The 24,391-nt window shown below is 38.4% G+C and overlaps 1 protein-coding gene across 1 annotated transcript; it reads left to right on the top strand.

Moving 5' to 3' along the window:
* Positions 1–328: 328 nt before the first annotated feature.
* On the top strand, positions 329–21,127 carry LOC108292325 (aldo-keto reductase family 1 member C4). Its single transcript, XM_017513152.2, has 9 exons — positions 329–521; positions 2,944–3,111; positions 8,075–8,191; positions 9,467–9,544; positions 9,984–10,106; positions 14,112–14,221; positions 14,490–14,655; positions 19,027–19,109; positions 20,894–21,127. Exons 1-9 carry the CDS (start codon positions 438–440, stop codon positions 20,934–20,936), a joined length of 972 nt encoding a protein of 323 aa, XP_017368641.1. The 5' UTR covers positions 329–437; the 3' UTR covers positions 20,937–21,127.
* Positions 21,128–24,391: the final 3,264 nt, after the last annotated feature.

The following is a 24,391-nucleotide window of genomic DNA, read 5'->3' as shown; positions in this document are numbered from 1 at the left end:
ATCGTGGCATGAACAAAAATGAGACTTGTTGCTAGAGGTGTTTTGTAGTTCAACATATGATCACTAATCATTCTATAAATATACTGGAGGTGTTTTTGAGATAGGTAGATAGACAGATGATAGATGATAGATATATAGATAGATAATAGCCAGATAGATTCTGGACGGAAAATTTTACTTCAGCAAGAAATTAATAATTTTACTCTGACTATGTAATAATGTCAGTAAGAATTCTCTTGGATAAAAAACAAGTGAACTGGATTCAGTTTTCTTCACAGCTTGTGTAATACACTATTGCTTGCTTCCTCCTGCATGCCGTTAACCCCAGACAGCGGGCCGTGAGGCATTGTCTGCCTGTTGTTTATATAACCTGTGAATATAAATGCCGGATGTTAACGAAGGAAACAGGATCTGCTTAGTGAAGGAAGGGATATAAAATGGATCCCAAATATCCGCGTGTGGAGCTAAATGATGGTCACTTTATGCCTGTACTGGGATTTGGCACCTACGCACCTCCAGAGGTAACATAATCACGTTTTCAGTGTTGCGCATTTAAAAGAGCAGAGCTAGGGTAAGCGGAAGATGACCTGGGTTTTGGCTTTGTGTCACTATGTTATTCTGCGTGACTCACCATGTCTGTATTACTAGGTCAGAGCTAGTCTCTGTTCGAAGAGAAAAGGTAGTCGACTTTTGTTCTGCACTGAGGTCTGGTCATACGGTCATGTACTGCCTGTTTTTATTTTATGCACTGTGTTTTTGTTCTGTTTATGGGCATCCCCAGCTTTGCAGAATATTTAAAACTCAATAGTGAAGAACACTGCCTGGCATTTCCTTTGGTAGGAGATTGACTGCAGTGGAATGGTTTATTTCTTTATTTCTATAATTGAAGAAATTCTTTAGTCTTCCAGGTAGACATGATCGAACAAAGTCTTTGTGGTAACAGTGCCTAAAGATGGGGTGCATGAAAACGGTTGGAGAGAGTATTGCTGAGCTGTCACGGTGCCTTGGGCATGACAGAGTAATAATTCTGGTCCCGGACTTAATACAATTTCCCACATACACTTCTCACCTCTAGGAAGATTATGTGGAAGAAAAAATAACTTTATTTTAAGAAAAAATGAAACTCACAAAAGAAATTTTGAATTTTTGGTCCAGTTAACATGCATCAGATTTGCATAAAAATGATAGGGGTGGTCCTCTGACATGAAAGCAGGCAAAATGGAGACTTTATTTTCTAGACTGAACTATTTCTCCACTGGAAGAAAACTTGTATTCCAAGGCTACTAAGTATGTGAATAGGGACTAGTCACATAAAATTTGTCTTACTTTTCTCAACTGTACATTGTAAGAATTTACAGAGAGACATCTTGAAGACCATCAACACTAGCAGTTTACTTTGTAATGCAATTGTCATGAAGAGGAAGTAAGGAAACCACAGCACTGAAGCTCCAGCCTTGGTAAACTTGAGTGCCTGCACAGCAAAGAGATCAGGGCTGGTATCAGAGGAAGGCAGTGAGACCTGACATCTGGTTCTTTTTAATATTACTGGAAATAGAGAGCTTCTGAAATACTCATATTAAAATAGAAAATTGTTCTATGTATGGCTTTGTTGTTTAAAAAAGATACCTTTCAAATCTTTATCCAAATTTGGTAGATAAGTCAGTAATTTTAAATTTCACTGAAATTATATCTTTCCTAAAAAAGTTGGCCTTATTTTTTAAGACTAAAGCATACTTTACTATTCCCTTACAGTTTGCAGTTAATTTCTTATGTATAAGTCTACATACTTGGAGTATGTGTCTTTACTCCTTGTGCTTAGTTCTGTCATGCACACAGAATGGCTAATGGCTGTGTAGAAAGAGTCAGCGCTATAGAGTGTCACCCATAGATGCAGGTGTTTTTAAAGTTGGAGCCTGGCTGGCATCTCAGAATTCCTCATCATTTCCTAACTAATAAGGGTGGTGTCTATAATTAACTACTCGTACAATGTGTGGGGTTTCTGCATATCTGCTTTCTTTACAAGACTGGAAGTTTGGTGTGTGCTGTACAGACTGGGTCAGTATAACCAGCACCCAGTTAAAATCTTGGGAATTGAGTCTCCAAATAGCATCCCTTGTAGACATTTCCCCTATGTTGTCAAAATGTGATGCTGGAGGAAGTCAGTGTGTTTTGTGCAGCATCACTGAGAGGCGAATCATAGAAACTCACACTATTCTTCCTGTAGTTCCTTCCGCATACCTCCTGTAGTTCCTTCCATGTGCCTTTTTTCATGTGTTAATTTTATCATATTAAAAATAATTAGGAGGCTTCTTGTGGCGACTCACACCTTGTAATCCCAGCACTTTGGGAGGCCGAGGCAGGTGGATCCCTGGAGTTCAGGAGTTTGAGCCTGGGCAACAGAGCAACACCCCATACCTACCCAAAATACAAAAAATTAACTGACATCATGGCGCCCGTCTGTGGTCCTAGCTATTTGGGAGACTGAGATGAGAGGATTGCTTCAGCCTGAGATGAAGGGCATGGGGGATTATGAGGGTGGGGGTGCAGGGTTTTCAGTGAGCCAAGATTGTGCCACTGTACTCCAACCTGGGTGACAGTGTGAGACTCTATCTCAAATAATAATAGTAGTAATAAGAATTATATTTATAACTATAATTTGAGTCTTATTAATTTGTGCAACTAATGACTGAATATGAGGTTGTTCTTAGGAAACTCTATGCAAATGATCAACCAGGAATTACCTGGGACTGAAAAGGCCCAGGATATCCAAACTTTATTACTAAGCAGGAAAGACTAAAGCAAATTGGGATGAGTTTATCACTCCATATATATAACTAACCGAAGATACAAGAATACTGTGATTTTTGTGAAGGTCATTGCTTGTGCCTGAACTACCTGTTGAGCCCATTAATCACCAAACACTACTTTTCACTGCTTTTCCAGGTTCCTAGGAATAGAGTTGTGGAGGTCACCAAATTAGCAATAGAAGCTGGTTTCCGCCATTTTGATTCTGCATACATTTACAATAATGAGGAGCAGGTTGGACTGGCTATCCGAAGCAAGATTGCAGACGGCAGTGTAAAGAGAGAAGACATATTCTATACTTCAAAGGTACTGTGCCTATGATGAGCTTGTATGCACATGCATTTAATGTGATTCCATGAAGATGACAATTCTGTAAGTGGATCTGTAGTTGTAGGTGAATTGTGTGTATTGGTTCCAGTTTATTCACACATATTCATATATTAAACTAAAATAAAAGGTGGCAAATGATGATGTCTTTCTCATCATTGTTGTGTTCAAATTTATTACTTGAAAATCACTTTACTTTTTTCAGCCTCAGCTCAGATCAGTATTTTTTTAATACATTAATTTTTTAATTTCAATGGCATTTTTGGTACAAGTGGATTTTGGTTACATGAATGAATATTATAGTGATGATTCTGAGATTTAAGTGAGCTGGTCAGATGATCAGTGGACACTGTACTCAATATGCAGGTGTTTTTCACTCACCTTACTCCCAACCTCCCCCAACACTGAGTCCTGAAAGATCATTATATCACCTGTATGTCTTTACATCCTCATAGCTTAGTTCCCACTTACAAGTGAGAACATATGGTATTTGGTTTTCTATTCCTGAATTACTTAGAATAATGGCCTTAAACTCCATCCAAGTTGCTACCAAAGACATTATTTCAAACCTTTTTACACATACACCATTCTATGATGTATATATAACACATTTTCATGATTCATGCATTGTTCAGTGGACACTTAGGTTGGTTTTATATTTTTGCAATTGTGAACTGCACTGCTGTACACATGTGTGTGTGTGTGTCTTTTTCATATAATGATTTCTTTTCTTTTTGGTAGATGCCAGTAGTGGGATGAATGGATCAAATGGTGCAGGTCTTGGCTCACTGCTACAACCTCTGCCTCCCAGGTTAAAGCTATTCTCCTGCCTCAGGATCCTGAATAGCTGCGATTATAGGCACATGCCACCAAGCGGGGCTAATTTTTGTATTTTTAGTAGAGACTGGGTTTTGCCATGTTGGCCAGGCTGGTCTTGAACTCCTGACCTCAAGTGATTTGCCCACCTTGGCCTCCCAAAGTGCTGGGATTACAGGTGTAAGCCACCTGTCCAGTCTGATCTTTCGTCTTTATCATCGTCTGATTGAGTTAATTCAAAACTCTTTGTCTCTGAGATCTGAAATTCTTTACTTGTTCTAGTCTATTGTTAAAACTTTCTGCATTTTGTGTTTCCCTAAGTGTGTCTTTCATTTCCAGAAGTTCTGATTAGTTTTTCTTTGTAATATCTCTCTGGAAAACTTTTCGTTTATATCCTGAATTGTGTTTTTTAAAAAAATTTTAAGTTGTTTTTCATCTTTCTGTGATATATCCTTGAGTAGCTTAATAATGAACCCTCTGAATTCATTATCTGGTATTTCAAATATTTTATCTTGGTTTAGATCCATTGCTGGGGAGCTAGTGTGATCTTTTGGAGGTGATTTGGGTGACCCCAGGGTTTTTGGGTGACAGAATATTGTTTTGTTATATTGCCGTGATTACTTTTCTGTTGCCTTCCCGTTTCGACAGACTATTTCTATTTTTTTCTTGAATTTATTTTTGATATCCCTGTTTTTCTTTAACTTCTTTTTTTCCTTTTAAGGATCTGACTTTAATGTTTACAGTTTATAATAGCCTAATTGGGTTCTTAGTGCTGTTAGGTGTGAAGACATATGAGTTTCTTGGTTATAGAGAGTCTTTGCATCATGGCTTCCTTAGATGCTGGTTGTATAGTCGGATGCTGGCCACATACTCAGTGTGTGGGCAAGTTCACTGTCTCTTACGGGGTTGGAATAGCAGCGGTATCTTGAAGCTTATCTCCTTCTGTTGTGTGCACTTTTTTATTTATTCAATTTTTCCCAGTATTTTATTTATTGAATTTGTTTTATTTATTGAGTATCCCCTACTTGGGGATACCACCCCAGGCCAGCTGAGGTGGATAGAAACCACTTGTAACTAAAGCATGTGGATAAATGCAGTATCAAATGTGGTTGGGGGAGCTCTCAACTGGATTTGCTATCTTATCAAGGTCAAGGGTGGAAACTACCTCAGCTGCCATGCCAGGCAGACAGGAAAGCTATGCACCTCCCAGCCTCACCCCTGTCGCAGTGTTCTGGATATTGAGATCAGATAGGTACCTCTTTTCATCTATAGAAATGCTGATGTTCCAAGTAGGGAAAAATTGTGAATCTCTCTAATGCAAGCCTGAACCTAGGGAGCACTCCTCTGTGAGGATGCAGTCATTCTAAAGTGCTCCAGGAAAGTTGTATATAGGTGTACCCACGCAGAGCTTCTTTAGGAGAAGCCCTGCTATGTCTGCATTGATGGGCAAGCGGGGAGAAAAGACCCCTTCTCCAACACTCTTCACCAGCATTAAAGCCACTTGACAGTTGTTAGTAGAGGTTTAGACTTTCCCTACTGAACCTAGCACTGAAAATGTGTCTCTGCTGAAAGAAACTTATCACCAGTGTAAAGATCTGGAACTCAAGTCCTGCTATCTGGATTTTTTTGTCTTAAGAGATGTTCTCTCCATGTGATGCTCTCCTCATTACACTAGGAGTAGAAGATCCTGCGAGCCAGACTACAGTGATTGATTGCTATTGCTCTTCTGGGTCTAGCCACCTAGTGGGGTTGCCCCACTGTGGGCTAGTGCTGGGGAATATTGGCAAGAGTCCCCATGATGTGACCTGTCTTCATGTTTCCCGGTAGTGGGTATCAGCACCAGCTCTCACGAGGGTGTCAGGGAAGTGACGTAGACTCTGAGATTCCTTGGTTGCAGATAGTCATTTTGTGCTGGCTTTCTCAAATGCTGGTTATAATAGTAGTGAATATGTCTCGTGGACAGACTCAGCATTTCTTGTTAGCCAGATAGTTGCAGGTAATGGGGACAACTGAGATTACAAACAAGTTTTCTCCTTCCTGGGTGCAGTGTTATTCTGCCTAGGGATGCTGTAATGGACTGTGTTGGTTGGCCTCCAGCCAAGAGATGGCACTTGCAGAAGAATACCTAAGCTGTGAGATTTGAGCTTGCCCTATGTTGCCCTAGGGAGGTATTTTGGCTTCTCAGGCGACGGGTGGGGTCATAGAGTTCCCAAAAGTTTATGTCCTTTGTGTTAAGCTACCAGGGTGGGTGGAGGGGCACAGTCAGGTCATGTCAGGGCTAGGCAGGTCTGCATTCTGACTCTCCTGGAGTGGAGCTAGCCGCAGCTGCTGTGAGGGCCAGGAGATGGTTCTCAGGCCACTGAGGTAATGTTCCAGACGGGAGTATAACTGCCTCTGCTTCACAGGAGCTTTCACAAAGGGAGTGGGGATAGCAGGTGGCAGTAAGCCTCATTGAGATCCCACACAGTTTGCAAGGCAGACCGCAGTTCCACAGTGCTCTGTTGCCCAGGCTGCGGGAGTGCAGATGCTAAGAGCACTGAACTAAGTTCCAGGCAGCCTGTGCTCAGAACTCAGAACTGCTCTGGACCAAAAGTTTTTCTGTGGAGATAGCAACTACAGCTAGTGCTCGACTTACGACCATGGCCGGGACCGTGGACCGGTCATAACACACTTTGGTCATAAGTTGAGTAGGCTATATGTACAGTTGAAATGGTGCACGCGGAGATGGTAGTGCTGCCGGAAGCTGGTCCGCACTGTCGTACGCCCAGCTGGGTAACGTTTGCGCTGCCAGATGCGGAGCAGTTGTGGCTAGCAATTGTGGTTGTAAAGTTGAATGGTTGTAAGTTGCATAGGTTGTAAGTCGATCAATACCTGTATGGCTTTGAAGCTATACCCCTCCCCATCCACCTGCAAGACTGAGCACCAGCCTTCTGCATTTGTATCTGCAGCACACTTCTTACTTGTCCCCAGGGTTCTAGCCAAAGGAGTTCATCCTCCCTCGGAATAATATCATGAAATTCAATTGGGAGCTTCTTTCAATCTGCAACCCCTGCCTGAACTAGTTGGCTGACTTCACTGAGGTCCCCTATGAGATAAAATAAGAAATGGCTTCCCTCAGTCCATGCTGGACGTTGGGAATGCCTTTGTGGCACTTGCCACTGCTGCTTCTTCTACTTTATTTCTTACCTCCCTAAATCAGTTCTGGGTCTGGGTAGGGTTAAGGCCTTCCCCATGGCCTGGATTTTCAGATTCCCTGGTGGCGAAGGATATTCCAGAGGCAGTTTCTCCCCTTCTCACACTCTGGGGTCTTTCAGTTTTTCATCTGTCTCCCAGTGTAGGCTGTAGTCTGCCACTTCTTTCAAAGGGTCTGTGAATTCTTTCAATTTTCCTATTAAGTTCCTGCATTGCTTCTTGGAAAAAGTTTGCAGCGTCAATTTCTACACACTATTCTGTCTTTCCAAGTGGGAGAGACATGCTAAGACTGCCTCCAATTCACAATCTTGGAAAAAAAACCCTCAGATCAGGATAATTTTACATAGACTATAGACCCATAGAGAACTATAATCATATGACAGTTTTTCTTTTGTCCTGGATGATGTTTGTCAATATCTTATTATTCTGAATCTCAACTGTCCTTTTCATCAATGTGTGTGTGCTGGGGGAGGGTACAGCATAAGACAGCCCTATAAGTATTAACAACATATAGCTAAAGTATTTTGAATGGTGTTCAGCAAATGTCATCATGTTAAATGTTACTCTCTTTAGTTTCTAAACAACAGGAATATTTATTATTATCCATTTGGTTCAAAGGATGAGAAAATTAGACTATTCAAGTGTTTTATAAATTCTATCAAACATAAGTCAGATAATGGGCATAATTATTACTTGATATAAATTTTTACCTATTGAAAATTTTAATTCCATTGTTCAGCAATTGTACTAACTGCATATGCAATAGACAGTAGCATTGGTCGTATCAAAAGAAAACACAACAGCAAAGCAAATATTTTTGGCTAGTGGTCATCAGTTTTCAAGCAGTGGAAAAATGTCTAAATATTAGGTGGAGCAAACTAATACAATTGGCTCATGTTTTTATTCAACACAAATCCTTTATTTTACTCTGCAGCTTTGGTGCACTTTCCATCGACCAGAGTTGGTCCAATCAGCCTTGGAAAGCTCACTGAAAAAACTTCAGTTGGATTATGTTGACTTCTATCTTATTCATTTCCCAGTGGCTCTCAAGGTAGGCAATTTGTGGGATCAAACTCCTTTCTCTTCTGTTGTCAGCATGACCATCCTTTACGATGACAGTTGAATGAAGCTTCTTCTTAGGAGGGTGTAGGTATTATTACATTGGAGCAGAATCCTAAGTATAATGCCTAACCCCGTTTTATTGAATAAATAGTGAAAACTTCCTTCTCTAACATATAGTGACAGCAGAAGACAGTACATCAACCTCAAAGCCTCTGCCTTAAAAACTCAAGAAAATAACAATAGCCACCTTCAAGGCTGTATCTTAATTGGGTTCCTGAGTCCATCTCTTAGGAAGTTCACAGATACAGAGATCCATGCAGCTGTGGTGTCCAAAAAGCTACTGCACAGGTAGTACACAGTGGGTTTCCATCATCTCTCCTCATTTTAAGCAGAAATAGATTTGGTGGAACTCACTCTGGGTGAGTCTTAAACTGGAACAGTCATTGGGACCTGAGAATCCTTGCCTTTTTCAGTGATGATTCCTTCACAGTGGAGTTTGCAGCTTTGCTTTGTCATGAATTTCTGTGTTGTGCATAACTTTTAGTTTAAATTTATAGAAAACAACTCAGCGTGATTTATTTAAAAGAGTTTATTGCATGATGCAATTGGGTAGTCACTGCCATGGCTACATGTAGAGATTTGACACAGCCTCTATAAATGTAGCCTTTTCTCCATCATTATCTATGCACTCCAAGAGGATTTCTGGATTTTTTTCCCAGCCTTTTTCATTGCTGTCAATGATAGCTTTGAAACAGCCAAAGGCTCATGGTGATTAACATAAGATAGCCTCTCTCAGTCTTACCACTTTCCTATTAATATCGAAAAGAACTTCCATTTGACCATGTTCAGTTTATAATCCTGCCCATCGACTATCAAGTTTTCAGGGGGTAAGAAGCTCTTATTGTGTCGCCTGGGTCTAAAGTACAGTTCTTTATTGCTGGATGTCAAGGGCTTTTCCGGTCAATGAGAAGCGTTTCCCCAGAGGAAATTATGAGAACAGACAAAAGTCATCTGTGAAACCCCATTAGATCCTGTAAAATGGTTATGTATTAATACATATAATAGAAGTAGGAGATTAAGGGAAGCCTGTCTCCTACAGACATTCCTTAAAATTCCATGTGTGAAACATTTTGCCCATATCATTTTCTAGAACATTGCAGCACCTATCTCATGGTGGAGTATTATCCTAAAATGTACCTGGGAGCATGCCTATGGCTGGAGAAGTTAAATTGTGACATAATTAAAATGACTATTTCTACTTCAGCCAGGTGAGGACCTAATGCCAAAAGATGAAAATGGAAAAGTAATATTCGACACAGTGGATCTCTGTGCCACATGGGAGGTGAGTGCTTGGAGGAGAGAGCACAGAAAAGGAAGACAAGAAGGGGTCAACCTGTTTCCCAGCTTCCATGTGTGAGAATGGAATATGCACCACTGGATCTAGAAACTAGGGAGCTTGACAAAGGAGGTTTTGCTGAGTGATAGGGAAGAACACATGACTGAAAAAGAATAGGGAGAAATGAAGGAGATCAACTGGGGACAAGGAAGATGGGTATTCCCCATCCTCCATGTGCATTTATCTCTCCAGTTTCCTAAAGAGGACACAGAAATTCTTCCTCTTGCTGTCACCATCCTTTTCTGTTATCTGTTGTAAATTTTCTCCTGAGAATCAGTGCAATTTTCATTGTCATCTCTTAACAGTTGTTAACAGTTCTGTCTTGCATTTATCATAATCTGCAGCCATGTGCACAAATAATTTCTCACAACTGCTTTCTCCCCAGGCCATGGAGAAGTGTAAGGAGGCAGGATTGGCCAAGTCCATCGGGGTGTCCAACTTCAACCGCAGGCAGCTGGAGATGATCCTCAACAAGCCAGGGCTCAAGTACAAGCCCGTCTGCAACCAGGTGGGCGCCCTCAGCCTCTTCTTTCTCTTCTCAATGCCCATCTTCCTGTCCTGCTGCCTGGCTTCCATTTGTGCTGTTTTACTTACCTTTGTGAAACGGAAGATTCTAGAAAGCAAAGCCTCTGTGTAGAAGAACATGGAAGACCCTTAATTGTGCCTCTCCTTGGAGAAGGCTTAGTGAAAAAGGTACAAAGAACTTCATGCTGAATTGTGTGTAACATTTTGGGATATAAATTTTATCAGGGAGGACTGAAATAGAACACAGAGAGAAGGTGGACTTGTCTCTAAGCTCTGAAACACCACCAGATAGTGGCTACATAAAGATGATTTCGAGCAAAATGTGTATAATTATAGAGGCCATGAAAACATCAAATAAGCAGTAAATAAGGAGTGTGAGAATAAGAGAAGATAGGGTTTAAATGGGGTTTAGATGTTTGAATGCCTTTTCTTGGTATCTCTGCTTTCACAGTTATTGAACAAGTACAAAAAATTAACTGGAAACAATGAAAGTCATCTAAGTTAAGAGGAAGTCCCCTGTTTATGAGAGCTCCTTGGAGAGAGAAGCTGAAAGGACACGGGGTGCCACCCCCACCCCTGACTCATATAGAAAAGCCTGTCAATGTTGCCTCATTTAGGCTCAGACTCCAATATGGAGTCTTACAGCGGAATCACCTAGGAAGAGAAGTTCTAAAGCACAAAGACAGGAAGTATTTCAATTTGGAACACATTTGCAGCTGGAAATGGGGAATGGGCTATCAGCCTAAACTACTGTCCTGTTCAGCCTGTGTTCATTTCAGTCCTTCTACGTTGTTATTTGGTGTTTGGACCACTCTGATAAAACAGCTGTCTTATTCAGACTGCTCTTCAATACATTTGTAAATACAATACCTACCAAAGGCTTTACCACTGAGAAAATGAAGATAACCTTGGAAGATTCTAAGACAGTCACTTTTCACTCCTGGAATGTACGTGGTCAGGAGAAATGAGTGACGCTGTAGAAGTCACATACCAGATGCACAGATGGCTTTGTGTTTGCTGTGGACTCTGTTGATGATGAAAGCAGGGGAAAATCCAAAACTGAGCTTTATGAAATAAGTAGGATATAAGAAAATCAAGATGTCTCTGTACGTATGGGCGCTAAGAAACTAGACTTGAGGAACTTGTCTCTCTCAGAAATTGAGAAATTGTTAGCAACTGTTGAACTGAGCTCATCAATTCCTTGGCATTTGCAGTCTATCTGTGCAATCATAGGACATGAAATAAAGGAAGGACTTGGTAAACTCCATGATATGATATTTAAAAGAAGAAAACTGTTGCAGTAATAGAAAAAGAAAATACGCATATTAATGCCTTATATATAAATGTGGAATAGATTTTCTCTGATTTGATTTTGATAAATGGAACTATGGCCTGGTTTTCCTGTATGCCTTCCTGGGTGCTACTAAAGCTTTGTCTCGTTGAAGAATCAGATGCTTAACTGTGTGGCTTTGTGGAAGATGCGTAAATGCAATGATGCTTGAAGTCATCTCTTCTGCCTAGCCCACAAATATTTTGTAGTATTATTTTGGAAAGTCAAGCAAGTATAGGAAATTGACCAGAACACAACTGTGGAAATTTGATGCCAAGTTTGTGAAATAAAACTTTAAATAGTGGCAAAAAGGAAGTTACCTGTTTATGGAGATAACTAGTTATGATGGATAAAATCAACACTGAGGAAAATTTAGCAGAACATTGAGCTCACCCTGTGATGGCCCACGTCTTATTCTGATGCTCCTCTTTGCCTTCTGTCATCAAATCAACTGCTTAATCACAATCTCTTCTGTGTAAAGTTCTGTTTTCTAACTTACATTTTTACAGCTTAGAGTCAATGAGTACAGGTCTAGAGTTGAAATATGAAGTACTTAAAATTTATGTATTTGGTAACATAACAATACAAAATCATGATTTTTAATTAAAAAGTTAAGAAATTAATGTGGGCTTAATATTAACTTTATTTTTATTATGATAATTTTCAAATTTGTGAAAAATTTGAAGCGATAATACAGGACATCTACGTTACCATCTATATCCAAAATTGTTGACACTTTGCCAACCTGACAAATATATAGGCATATATATGTGAGTATATATGCCTGCATGGAGTGTTTATTGAGTTTCTTCAAAGTAAATTGTAATGATCACAATTCACCTCTATAGACCTTTCAAAGCTGGCATAGGAATGAAGATATTCTCCCAGTAACAGTGCAGTTATTATTTCTAAGGAAGTAACAACAATACCCTTAGATCGTTTAATACCCCATATGTATTGAGATATCCTATTGTTTTCTTGAAAGGTCTTTTAGAGCTCTTATTTTTAACCATAACAGCAGATGAAAAAATTTAAGAGTACCATATAATATAAAAAGATACTAAATACAGAAATTATACCTAATAAAAGATGTGTACAACCTCTACAGAGAAAATTATAAAACAATGAGAGATGTTAAATAAATGGTAAATAAATGTAAGGTGTGTCATGAAAACCAAAAAAACCCCAAATCCAATTGGGACTTTCATCTTGTATTTTGACCAGTTAACTTGTTTTTTCAAGTTTTCAGAAAGTAAGTTTCTGTAAATTAGAAGTTACACTTGAATGCGTTATATCATTCATGTTAAACATTTTTGGTGATAAACTGTCTCTACCTTGCCGTATCCATGAAATTACAGTAGACAGCATGAAATAACAGATTGCTACACAATTAGTGAAGTTAATTTTGATCACTTGGTTAAGTTAATGGTAGCCAGATCTAATCTTCCTAGAGATGTGTTTTCCCCTTCGCATTTCCTGGTAATCTGCCTGGTGATAATTATCAAGAGGGGAGGGTATATTCCACAAGAAATTTCCACATAATGATTGAGTGTGTATCAATGATGTTTTAAGTTTTTGTATTGTATCATTATTTTATTATTGTATTTGCTCTTTCTTTGGGGCTTTAAAGCAGTTACTTTCAATTTTAACTACCAGGTTTTATTATTCTGACTTTACATTTTATTATGAAAAAAATCACTCACCAAGTCAAGAAAGGAAACAATTATTCCTCTCAGACATGCTAAAAGCTTAACTATTTCCCTTTAATTATTCATGTCCTAGAAAGAAATTACTGCAAAAATCACCATAAGTGGAGACAAATATTTTTGCTGTCTGTCTTCACCACTCATCACTATGAACCCATGAATTATTTTTGCTATAATTTATGATTGATTTTACTCATTATTGTTTTTGATGTTCAAATCTATATAAACATTACCAGTGAGATTCCTATAAAACTACTTCTTTTGTCTTTTAACCCTGCCCTCATGAGTCTTTGAAGAAATTCTTATTTTCTGGCACAATTTGATGTCTAAAGCTCAGAATCCTACCCTATAGCAGATCTGGAATTGGCCATGTGCACTTCTAGTGGTCAAATGTAGTTAGATACCGGATCTGGTTTATGGAGTTACTTGTGCTCAGAAATGACATTTCTATTTATACTTTTAGGAAACAGCAATATAAAATTTATTGTGATGAAAAAGGTCATTACTTAACAGTAATATTCTCAGTTCATCTTTGATGTTACATGCTATTTATTCACCTTCTTTAACTTCTAATTTTTTTTTTTTTTTTTTTTTTTGAGACGGAGTTTCGCTCTTGTTACCCAGGCTGGAGTGCAATGGCGCGATCTCGGCTCACCGCAACCTCCGCCTCCTGGGTTCAGGCAATTCTCCTGCCTCAGCCTCCTGAGTAGCTGGGATTACAGGCACGTGCCACCATGCCCAGCTGATTTTTTGCATTTTTAGTAGAGACGGGGTTTCACCATGTTGACCAGGATGGTCTCGATCTCTTGACCTTGTGATCCACCCGCCTCGGCCTCCCAAAGTGCTGGGATTACAGGCTTGAGCCACCGCGCCCGGCCTAACTTCTAATCTTTTTTATATTAACATAGCTGTTTCATATTATCTGATGTTTTCCTATCTTGATCATTTGCAGGTGGAATGTCATCCTTATCTCAACCAGAGCAAACTGCTGGATTTCTGCAAGTCGAAAGACATTGTTCTGGTTGCCCATAGTGCTCTGGGAACCCAAAGACATGAAATATGGTAATAAAAGCAACAGGAAGTTTACCTGAAACACCATTTTGATGGAATATTTTAATTATATGATACTCTGTTTCCTGGAATTCACTCTCAGTGAGTCAGGGTAAGGGGAGAATTTGCATTTCTGACGAGATCCCAGGTGAGGCTGCTACTGTTGTTCAGGGACCTCACTTGAGGTCCGGTGTAAAATGAACACGTTAGTCTGTTTAGGGAGCCTCCTACCAAACTGAATCCAGCCTCAGGACTTCAGCATTTCTGGCTTTCCTTCCAGGGTGGATCAGAACTCCCCAGTTCTTTTGGAGGACCCAGTTCTTTGTGCCTTGGCAAAAAAGCACAAGCGATCCCCAGCCCTGATTGCCCTGCGCTACCAGCTGCAGCGTGGGGTTGTGGTCCTGGCCAAGAGCTACAATGAGCAGCGGATCAGAGAGAACATGCAGGTGAGGAGTGGGGCTGTTGGCATCAGGGCTCCTGCATGGTGTCCTTCACACATGTGCTTCTTGTAAGGCTCTCAGGACATCCTTGGACTAAGTCCATTTTCCAGGCATTTCCTATGCAGAAATGCTTTGTGTGCATCGTAAGGGTTTTCTACTCCACCACAGGAGAGGCAGCATGGCTGGAGAAATCAGGATACAACCAAAACCAGAGATTTGGGTTTCAGCATTAAGTTGGAAGTTTATTCTGCATCCCTGTGCTAGGGATATTTGCTTTTCTTCATTTTCTGAAATGAGGAGTTGAGTTAGGTGTTCTCTAGTCTCCAAATCATTGCAGATGCTTTTTTTTTCTCATGTCCTTATTTACTCAGTATAAATTTCATATATGCATTCTCTTAGAGTTTCCTTTGTAGCAGTGCCTGTTGACATCTTTGGGTATTTTTATTAGGTTGCTTGTCTTTTTCTATGTGTAGAAGACCACAATTATACTAATAAGTAGAGTTAGAAAAGAAAATCCCCTCAACATAGAGGTTTAATACAAAAGCACAGATTTAGCTAACAATTCTATGATTTGAAATTTAGCCTAAGTTCTGCCTAAACTCAGTCCGGTCCTTTTGTTCCTGGTTGAGCTCTCGTGTGTGTGCAGGGCAGTGAGGCAGTTTTGCTTCAGGGTGTCCATGGGGCATCTGTCTGGGCACCTCCCTCTCCTCCATGCAGTTCTTCATCCTCCAGTGATCCTGACCAGGCTTCACCTCAGCACAAGGCAGTGAGTGGACACATGCAAAGCCTTTCCAGGTCTAGGCTCAGAGTTGCCACACCATTTCTTCTGGAAAATTATATCAGCTAATACGAGTTATAGGACAGACCAGACTCAAGGGATTGGGAAACAGACACCACTTTTTATTAGGAGATGCTTAAAGTTCATATAATCAAGTAAGTGGATTCAGGGACATGGGAAGTATTGGAGGGCATCTATCTAACTAATCTACCAAATATTTTATGATTATATATATATATATATATATCTCCTGGATATTAATTCTTTAGAGATTTTGATGTATTGTTGAAATTACAACTCCCAAAATATACCTGAGTATTGATTCTTTTCATGTTTTTTCTTAACAAAATAAGTTTCTTAACTACTCTTAATGTAGTCAAATTCTTCATGCCTTTTTCTTACAGTTGATAAATATGATGTATTTTTCTATATTTAAAACATGATATTTTACTATATAATTATATAGTAAAATAGTATATATTACATATTAATATATAGTAAAATAATATACTATATTCTTTTAATATCTTATAAAATGATATATTTTCCTTATAAATTGAAATATTCAAATGGAATTGATTTTTTAATATTACACAAAATAAGAATGCAAATTTGCATATACATAACTTTTAATTGATAATAAAATGTCTTACTAACAATTATTGAAAAGTCCATATTTGCTCACATATCTTGATTATTCATCCTGTCATAAATAATGTCTGTAAGCACTTCTCTGGCATTCCTCCTCTTTTGAAGTGAGTTATTAACATTTCTGTATTGTCTAAATTATGTTGAATAGAAAGTTTTGCCACCAGAATGGCACAAGTATTTTTCTGACATATTCTCTTATATAAGAATGTCTTGGCTAGTCTTGAATGCGTGTTCTGTCATATAACATTCAGTATTATCAACTTCAACAAAAATGTTAATATTTTGGTCTTTGGCTGCAATTGCTATGAAACTTCAGATCGATTTGGCAAGAACTGAGTTATTAACAATATTGCAATTTCTAATTAATGATTATTATAAGAATAATCATTTATTTAAGTGATATTTTAATATACACTTCAATTAGTTACATACATTACTTTAGTAAGGCCTTTGTGTATGCTTTCCTAGATTCATTCATAGATAACTTATTTTTAATAGCCTTTGGATAATTTTTTCCTTTAAGAATTTTCTAATTTATGAAAATGTCCTAAGAATAATCACAATAAATGCCTCTTCCCTAGATTCATCAATTGTTAAATTGATGATGTTTTTATTCTCTCTCTACCTCTCATTCTCTGTATTGTTATTTCAGAGTATTCCAATACATTTATTAAGTTATTTAGTGTTATATGTTAACAATTAGTGTCATCTTTTTGATATTTAAATTATCTCCGAGTAGTGAGATCCTCTTCAAGCAAGTAGTTGTGTTCTTTAAACATGACATTATTAGTATTTGGACAATTACTGTATTGAATTTTTGGAAAACTATTTTTTTTTACATTGTACTTGTCCATTGAAGATGGAGATGGAAATACAGATGAATATATTTGGATTTCAGTATTTTGATATCTGATGTGAAACTGCACAACACTGCAGAGAAGGAGAAGCTCTCAACAGAAACTGAAGATGGAAAGAAGTTGACCTTGTGTGCACATAACTGGTTCATGTACTTAGAAGATTCAGAAGAATCTGGAGGGAAATTTGAAACTTATAATTTTTTTCTAATTTATTTTATTTATTTATTTTTTTGAGACAGAGTCTCACTCTGTCACCCAGGCTGGAATGCAATGGCATGCTCTCAGCTCACTGCAATCTCCACTTCCTGAGTTCAAGTAACTCTCCTGTCTTAGCCTCCCGAGTAGCTGGGACTACAGGCGTGTGCCACCATGCTCAGCTAATATTTTTTTCTTAGTAGAGATGGGGTTTCACTGTGTTAGCCAGGGTGGTCTCGATCTCCTGACCTCATGATCCTCCTGCCTCGGCCTCCCAAAGTGCTGGGATTACAGGTGTGAGCCACCATGCCCGGCTCTGTTTAAAATTTAAAACAGTTTGAATTTAAATTTAAACTGTTTAAAAAGTTTGATGGTGATACAGTTTAGATATTTGTCCCCTCCTAATCTCACGTTGAAATGGGATCCTCGGTGATGAAAGTGAGGCCTGGTGGGAGCTGTTTGTGTGACGTGGACGGATACAGAAATACAGAGTCCAACAATATTCCTCTGCGTTAGTCTGTTTTGTGCTGCTGTAAAGGGACACTTCATACTGGGTAGTTTATACACGAAAGAGGTATCTTTGGCTCACAATTTGCAGGCTGTACAAAAAGCTTAGCACCAGCATCTCATTCTGGAGAGGTTTCAGGAAGCTTTAACTTCCAATTTAAGTCATTCCTTGCTCCCATATCTGATCACAGGCCACACTACTTCTTGAATGCTTTGCTGCTTAGAAATTTCTCCCACCAGATACCCTAAGTTATCACTCTTAAGTTCAGACTTCCTCAGTGTTTTCAGACATGAACACAATGCAGCCAAGTTCTTTCCTAAGGGTAACCTTTGTTCCAGTTTCTAGTAAGTTTCTTATTTTGATCTAAGACCTTGTTAGCTTAGACTTAATGGTCCATATTTTTAGCAGCATTGTGGTCACAATCACTTAGCCAATGCCTAACAAGTCCCAACCTATTCCTTATCTTCGCATGTCTTTTTCTGAGCCCTCCAGACGCTTCCAAACTGTGCTCTTTACTTAGTTCTAAAGCCACTGTCACATTTTCAGGGATTTTTTGTTTTGTTTTGTTTTTTTACCAGTGTCCCACTCCGGGTAACAATTTTCTGTATTGGTCCATTTTGAATTGCTATAAAGAAATACCTGAGCCTGAATAAAATATACAGAAAGAAGGTTCACTTGGCTTACCATTTTCCAGACTGCATAAAAAACATGGCACCTGCATTTGGTTCTGGTGAGGCCTCCGGAAGCATTTGCTCAGGGTAGACGGTGACAGAGGAGCAAGCACATCAAGTAGCAAGAGTGGGAGCAAGAGAGAAAAAGAAGAGAGACATGTCAGGCTCTTTTATACCAGATTTCATGTAAACTGGTACAGTGAACCCTCAGTCATGACCATGGTTAGGCTGCCCAGCCATTCATGAGGGATGTCCCCATGACATAAACACCTCCTACCACACCCACTTCCATCACTGGGGATCATGTTTCAATATGAGATTAGGAGGGGACAAATACACAAATTGTATCACCGTCAAACTGTCTAAATTATAAGTTTCAAAATTTCCCTCTAGATTCTTCTGAATCTTCCTAAATACATGAACCAATCACATGCAACACAAGGTCAACTTCATTTCATCTCTAGTTTCTGTTGAGATCTTCTCTTTCTCTGCAGCGTTGTACAGTTTTAATGTATAATACCTAGAAATAGATTTATGTTTATTGTTTACCTGATATTCTTTAATCACTTGAGAGTTTAGAATGCCTTTTATAACTTTTGGAAACGTAACAAATATTTTAAGTATTGCCTTTCCACCCTACTGTCTGATATACCTGGCTATTTCAAATTGACAATTGTGCAATCTAACAACAATAAAAGTTTTCTGCTTCTTTGATAGGTTTCTGAATTCCAGTTGTCTTCAGCAGATATGAAAGTTCTAGATGGCTTAAACAGAAATTTTCGATATGTTACCTTAGATTAGTAAGTAACTTTGGTAAATGGGTTGGCTAATTCATTTTTGGAAGAGAAATGTCAGATGGCTTTTAAATGTTACCTCAATATTATCAAGACAGAGGCCAGTATGCGTGAAGGGTGAGACAGGAGCTTTCTGAAATTCTTCTCCCGGATTCACTCCAGAGCTCTGTTTTCTGACAGGGTGAGTGGGCCCAGGGTCAGCATGGGTCAACCTATGCCTCTGCTCTCTTGAATTCATGAAGCTTTCCAGAGCAGCCAATATTATTGCTGAGTCTGTGCCTTTTATGTAGGACTGACATTTTGCTATGGCCTAGTGGACAAACTGTGGATATTGCCCATGTGGCCTGATTAGATCTTCTTCCAAATCAGCTCAGTTCTTTATCAGATAAAAACATTTCAATCAATCTTGAGATTCATGCCAGAAATTCTCATGTCTTCCATATGGATTTGCTCACAAGATCATGTCAATACAAAATCTTTAATCATTTCAAATCTCTTTCTCTCTTCTCTTTAGACATTTGCTCATGACCCAAAAACTGTATTTTGCCTCCAGAAAGTTTGCCCTTGGTGGGCAATAGAACTCTTGGCTTTGAGTTTTTGCAATATGGAAATCTCAATGCAAAGTATAAAGAACTTTTAGGGAAGAGAGATTAAAAATCAAGGGAAGAGTTGGAGACTAAAGCTCCATTTTGGAGATAATGTATAGTTGACAAAAGATCTTACTCTTTCTACATGCTCCAAGCTTCTAGGATTCACAGAAAGGCAATTCATGTGATAAGGACAAAACAAGTCATGTCACTGCTTGCATTGGAGATATTAACAGGTAATAGACATGATGAAAGAATGTATTAAAAAGCATAAGCACAGCAGCACATCATAAGAACTCAAACATTTTTAGATATATCATTGTTTATATTTTTATTAGTTTAGAGAAAAATAAAAATGAAATAAGAAATCATGAAAAGGAAAGGAAGAGGAGTAAACATAGGTAATTATCATCATCAATTAATTATGTAACATTAACAATTGGTTTATTCATCATCTTTCATCACTGTATTTTGTGTGATTTCCACTTGAAGATTGTCCTTAGCATATTGTAGAATTTAGGATATGGACCCCCATAGCATATATGACAATTTACATATCTGAATCAAAGAAAATATTTTCCATATGGTAAGCAGCCAATCAGTAAAGAATGAATCTTTTATTCTGTAGCATAATGTAAGAGGCAAACAACAACAAAAAAAGAATACATCTTTTAAAAGGATGTGTGATTGCCACCAATCACATTTAACAGTCAAACTTCTTAATAAGGATGAACATATAGCTGGCTTGCTTTTATTCAGAATAACACAGAATGAGTTCCTGTTTTCGTTGATAATTTGAAATAGAAATAACATTTAATACTCAAAATTTTTTATAGGATGAACATATATCTGGCTTGCTTCTATTCACAATAATGCAGAATGAGTTCCTGTTTTCATTGAGAATTTGAAATAGAAAAGGTCAGAATACCTCTTTGCTCTGTTGACAGATATGGAGGAATATGTTTGAACAATTGACCCTGTGTAGTTTATGTGACAAATTCCAGGAAAGAGAATATAATTTGAATAATCTATTATTTTGGAAAAAACTCATAAAGTTATGTTTATAAAAGTAAGAAGATTCTATAACTAGTCAGAAAATAAACTTCTTTACGTTCACACTAAATGAGTTTCACAGAAATCACTTCACTACCACTGTAGTAATAGAGTTCATTTCATATTATGTACTATTTTTTCTCTTTTCAGTCTTGCAGGCCACCCTAATTATCCATTTTCAGGTGAATATTAACATGGAGGGCTTTGCATGACATCTAGCAGAAGGCTGCCTGTGGATGGTGATGCAGAGAACGTCTCTATGCTGGTGACTGGACATACCACCTCTGTCTAAATCCATCCTGCTTAGCAACTTCAGTTAGCTAGAAGATATAAATCCATAGACCAGAAAGTAAAGACAATAAATTTCTATCATCTTCAAATAATTGAATGTTTTTCCTAAAGATTTTTTTCCTACTCCTTTCTCTGTTACTTGTATGTTTCTTTTCCTTTTGGTTCATGAGGGCCAAAAAATGCAATTTGCCTGTAAGTTTGGTGCAGGGAGTGTATGATGATAACGACCATTGTATAGACATTTCTGAGGTGAGAGTGGGTGGAGTTTTCCTCCCCAGGTTCCTAGAGTTCTGATTCTTGTGATGCTGGAAGGTCATCCTGTCAATATGGCTCACCTTCCAGATTCTATGCTGTTTGTTTTCTCCTTTCTAAAAGAGCTAAACACAGACTAGCTGATAAATACCTGTCACTTGCTCCTCCTCTAGATGTAGAAAATAAAATTTCAGGCCAATATCCCTGATGAATATAGACCAAGACATCCTCAATAAAATACCAGCAAATTTGAATCCAGCAGCACAACAAAAAGGTCATCCACCATGACAAAGTAGGCTTTATTCCCAGGATGCAAGTTTAGTTCAATATACATAAATCATTAAATGTGATTCATCACATATACAGAACTAAAAACAAAACCCCAGTGGTTATCTCAGTAGATGCAGAAAAGCCTTACAATAAAATTCAACATCTCTCTATATTAAACACCATCAACAAACAAAGCATCGCAGGAACATGCCTCAACAAAATAAGAGCCATCTATGACAAACCCACAGCCAACATCACAATGAATTGGTAAAAACTAGAAGCATTCCTCATAAGAACCAGAACAAGACAAGGAAGTCTACTCTCGCCATGCCTATGATACGGAAAATCTTAGCCAGAGCAAGCCTGCAAGAGAAAAAAACAAAAGGCATCCATGTGGGAAGAGAGGAAGGAAGGCAAGCCATCTGTATTAACAGATGATAGATATGATTCTATACCAAGAAAATCCATCTCTGCCCAAAGTTTCTGAAACTGATAAACAACTTTCATATAGTTTCAATATACAAAATCAACAAAATCAAGCAGTTCAAAATCAATCAAGTACAAAAATCAGTAGCAGTTCTATACACAATGTCCAAGCCGAGAGCTAAGTCAAGAATGCAATCTGGCCAGAGGCAGTGGCTCAAAGTTCTAATCCCAGCATTTTGGGAGGCCAGTGAAGGCAGATCGCTTGAGTCCAGTAGTTTAAGACCAGCCTGGGCAACATGGCAAAACCCTGGCTTTACAAAAATATTTAAAAAACAGCCAAGCACGGTAATGCAGGCCTATAGTCCCACCTTCGTGGGAGGCTGAGGTGGGCGAATCACTTGAACATGGAAGGCAGAGGTTGCAGTGAGCTGAGATTGCACCACTGCTGCACTCTAGCCTAGGCAACAGAGAGAGACACCAGCTCAGAATAAAAAAAAAATACAATGTTTTTCACAATAGCCACAAAATATCCAGGGATATAGCTAACCAGGGAAGTGAAAGAGCTCTGATAAGAATTAACAAACACAGCTGAAAGAAATTAGAGATGACACAAACAAATGGAAAAAAATCCCAGCTCGTGGATAGGAAGATTCAATATTGTTAAAATGACAATACCCAAAGCAATTTACAGATTTAATGCTATTTCTGCCAAACCATCAACACTATTTTAAAAGAATTAGAAAAAAAAAAAACTATTCTAAAATTTATATGGAACAACAAAAAAAAGGGCCTGAATACCCAAGGAACCCCAAGAGGGGGAGAAAAATGAACCCAGAGGCATCACACTACCCAACTTCAATCTATACTACAAGGCTACTGTAACCAGCACAGCATGGTGTTGGTATAGAAACAGACATATAGACTAATGGAATAGGTTGCAGAATCCAGAAATAAAGCTGTACATCTACAACCATCTGATCTTCAACAAAGTTGAAAATACCAAACAGTGGGGAAAGGACTCCCTATTCAAAAAATGGTGCTGGGATAACTGGTTAGCCATATTCAGAAGAGTGAAACTTGACTCCTTTCCTACAAAAATCAATTCAAGATAGATTAAAGACTTAAATATAAGACCCAAAACTATACAAAGCCCAGAAGAAATCCTAAGACATAGCATTCTGGACATAGGCCTTGGCAAAATTTAATGATGAACCCTCCAAAAGTAATTGTAACAAAAATTAAAATAGACAAGTGAGACTTAATTAAACTAAAGAGCTTATGCCCAGCAAAAGAAACTTTCAACAGAGTAAACAGACAACCTACAGAAAGTGAAAAAATGTTTGCAAACTATTTTTGAGCTTTGGGGGGCATAGGTGGGAGAACTGTAAATGGGAATTTAGGTTGATTTCATGTCTCTGGGAGTATGAATAGTGCTACAATGGCTGCATGAAATCAACCTAAATTCCCATTTACATTCGCCCACCTCAGCCTCCCAAGAAGCTGGGACTATAGGCCGGCATTACCATGCTTGGCTATTTTTAAAATATTTTTGTAAAGCCAGGGTTTTGCCATGTCGCCTAGGCTGGTCTTGAACTACTGGACTCAAAAATAGTTTGACAAAGGTCTAATATCCAGAATCTGTAATAAACTTAAGTCAGAAAATATCAGATGTTGGCAAAGTTACGGAGAAAAGAGAATACTTCTGCAATGCTGGTGGGAATGTAAATTAGTTCAGCCACTGTGGGAAGCAGCCTGGCGATTTCTCAAATAACTTAAAACAGAGCTACCGTTTAACCCAGGAATCCCAGTACTTGATATGTACCCAAAGGAATATAAATTGTTTTACCAAAAAGACACATGCACATATGTGTTCATTGCAGCACTATTCATACTCACAGAGACGTGGAATCAACTGAAATTCCCATTTACAGTGGACTGAATAAAGAAAATTTGGCACATATACACCAAGAAATACTACACATTCATAAAACAGAATGAAATAATGTCCTCTACAGCAATGTGAATGCATCTGGAAGCCATTATCTTCAGCAAATTAACACAGGAACAGAAGATCAAATACTACACATTCTCACTCATAAGTGGGAGCCAAACATTTAGTACATATCGACATAAAAGGAGGAATAATACTCAGTGGGTTCTCTTTAGGGCAGATGGTAGAAGGAGGTCAAGGGTCAAAAAATTACCTAGCAAATATTATGCTCCATAAATGGGTGGCAAAATCATTTGTCCACCAAACCCCAGTGACACACAGTTTACCCAGATAACAAAACTTCACATGTATACCTTGAACCTAAAATAAAAGTTGAAAAAGAAATATTAATTTATTGTATCCATATGCCAAATGATGGGATTCAAAAGTATTCCAGGAGGTGCATAAGAAAACTGATC

This window comes from Cebus imitator, unplaced genomic scaffold (genome assembly GCF_001604975.1).
Source record: "Cebus imitator isolate Cc_AM_T3 unplaced genomic scaffold, Cebus_imitator-1.0 Scaffold487, whole genome shotgun sequence".
In the NCBI taxonomy this organism is placed as follows: domain Eukaryota; kingdom Metazoa; phylum Chordata; class Mammalia; order Primates; family Cebidae; genus Cebus; species Cebus imitator.
This window is presented reverse-complemented; position numbering and strand designations above follow the sequence as displayed.

Excerpts from the sequence above, each read along its gene's own strand:
- LOC108292325 (XM_017513152.2), top strand. The coding sequence starts at position 438 with ATGGATCCCAAATATCCGCGTGTGGAGCTAAATGATGGTCACTTTATG. Across the intron at positions 14,222-14,489 it reads ACCCAAAGACATGAAATATG|GGTGGATCAGAACTCCCCAG; the intron begins GTAATAAAAGCA and ends CTTTCCTTCCAG. Across the intron at positions 14,656-19,026 it reads GGATCAGAGAGAACATGCAG|GTTTCTGAATTCCAGTTGTC; the intron begins GTGAGGAGTGGG and ends CTTCTTTGATAG.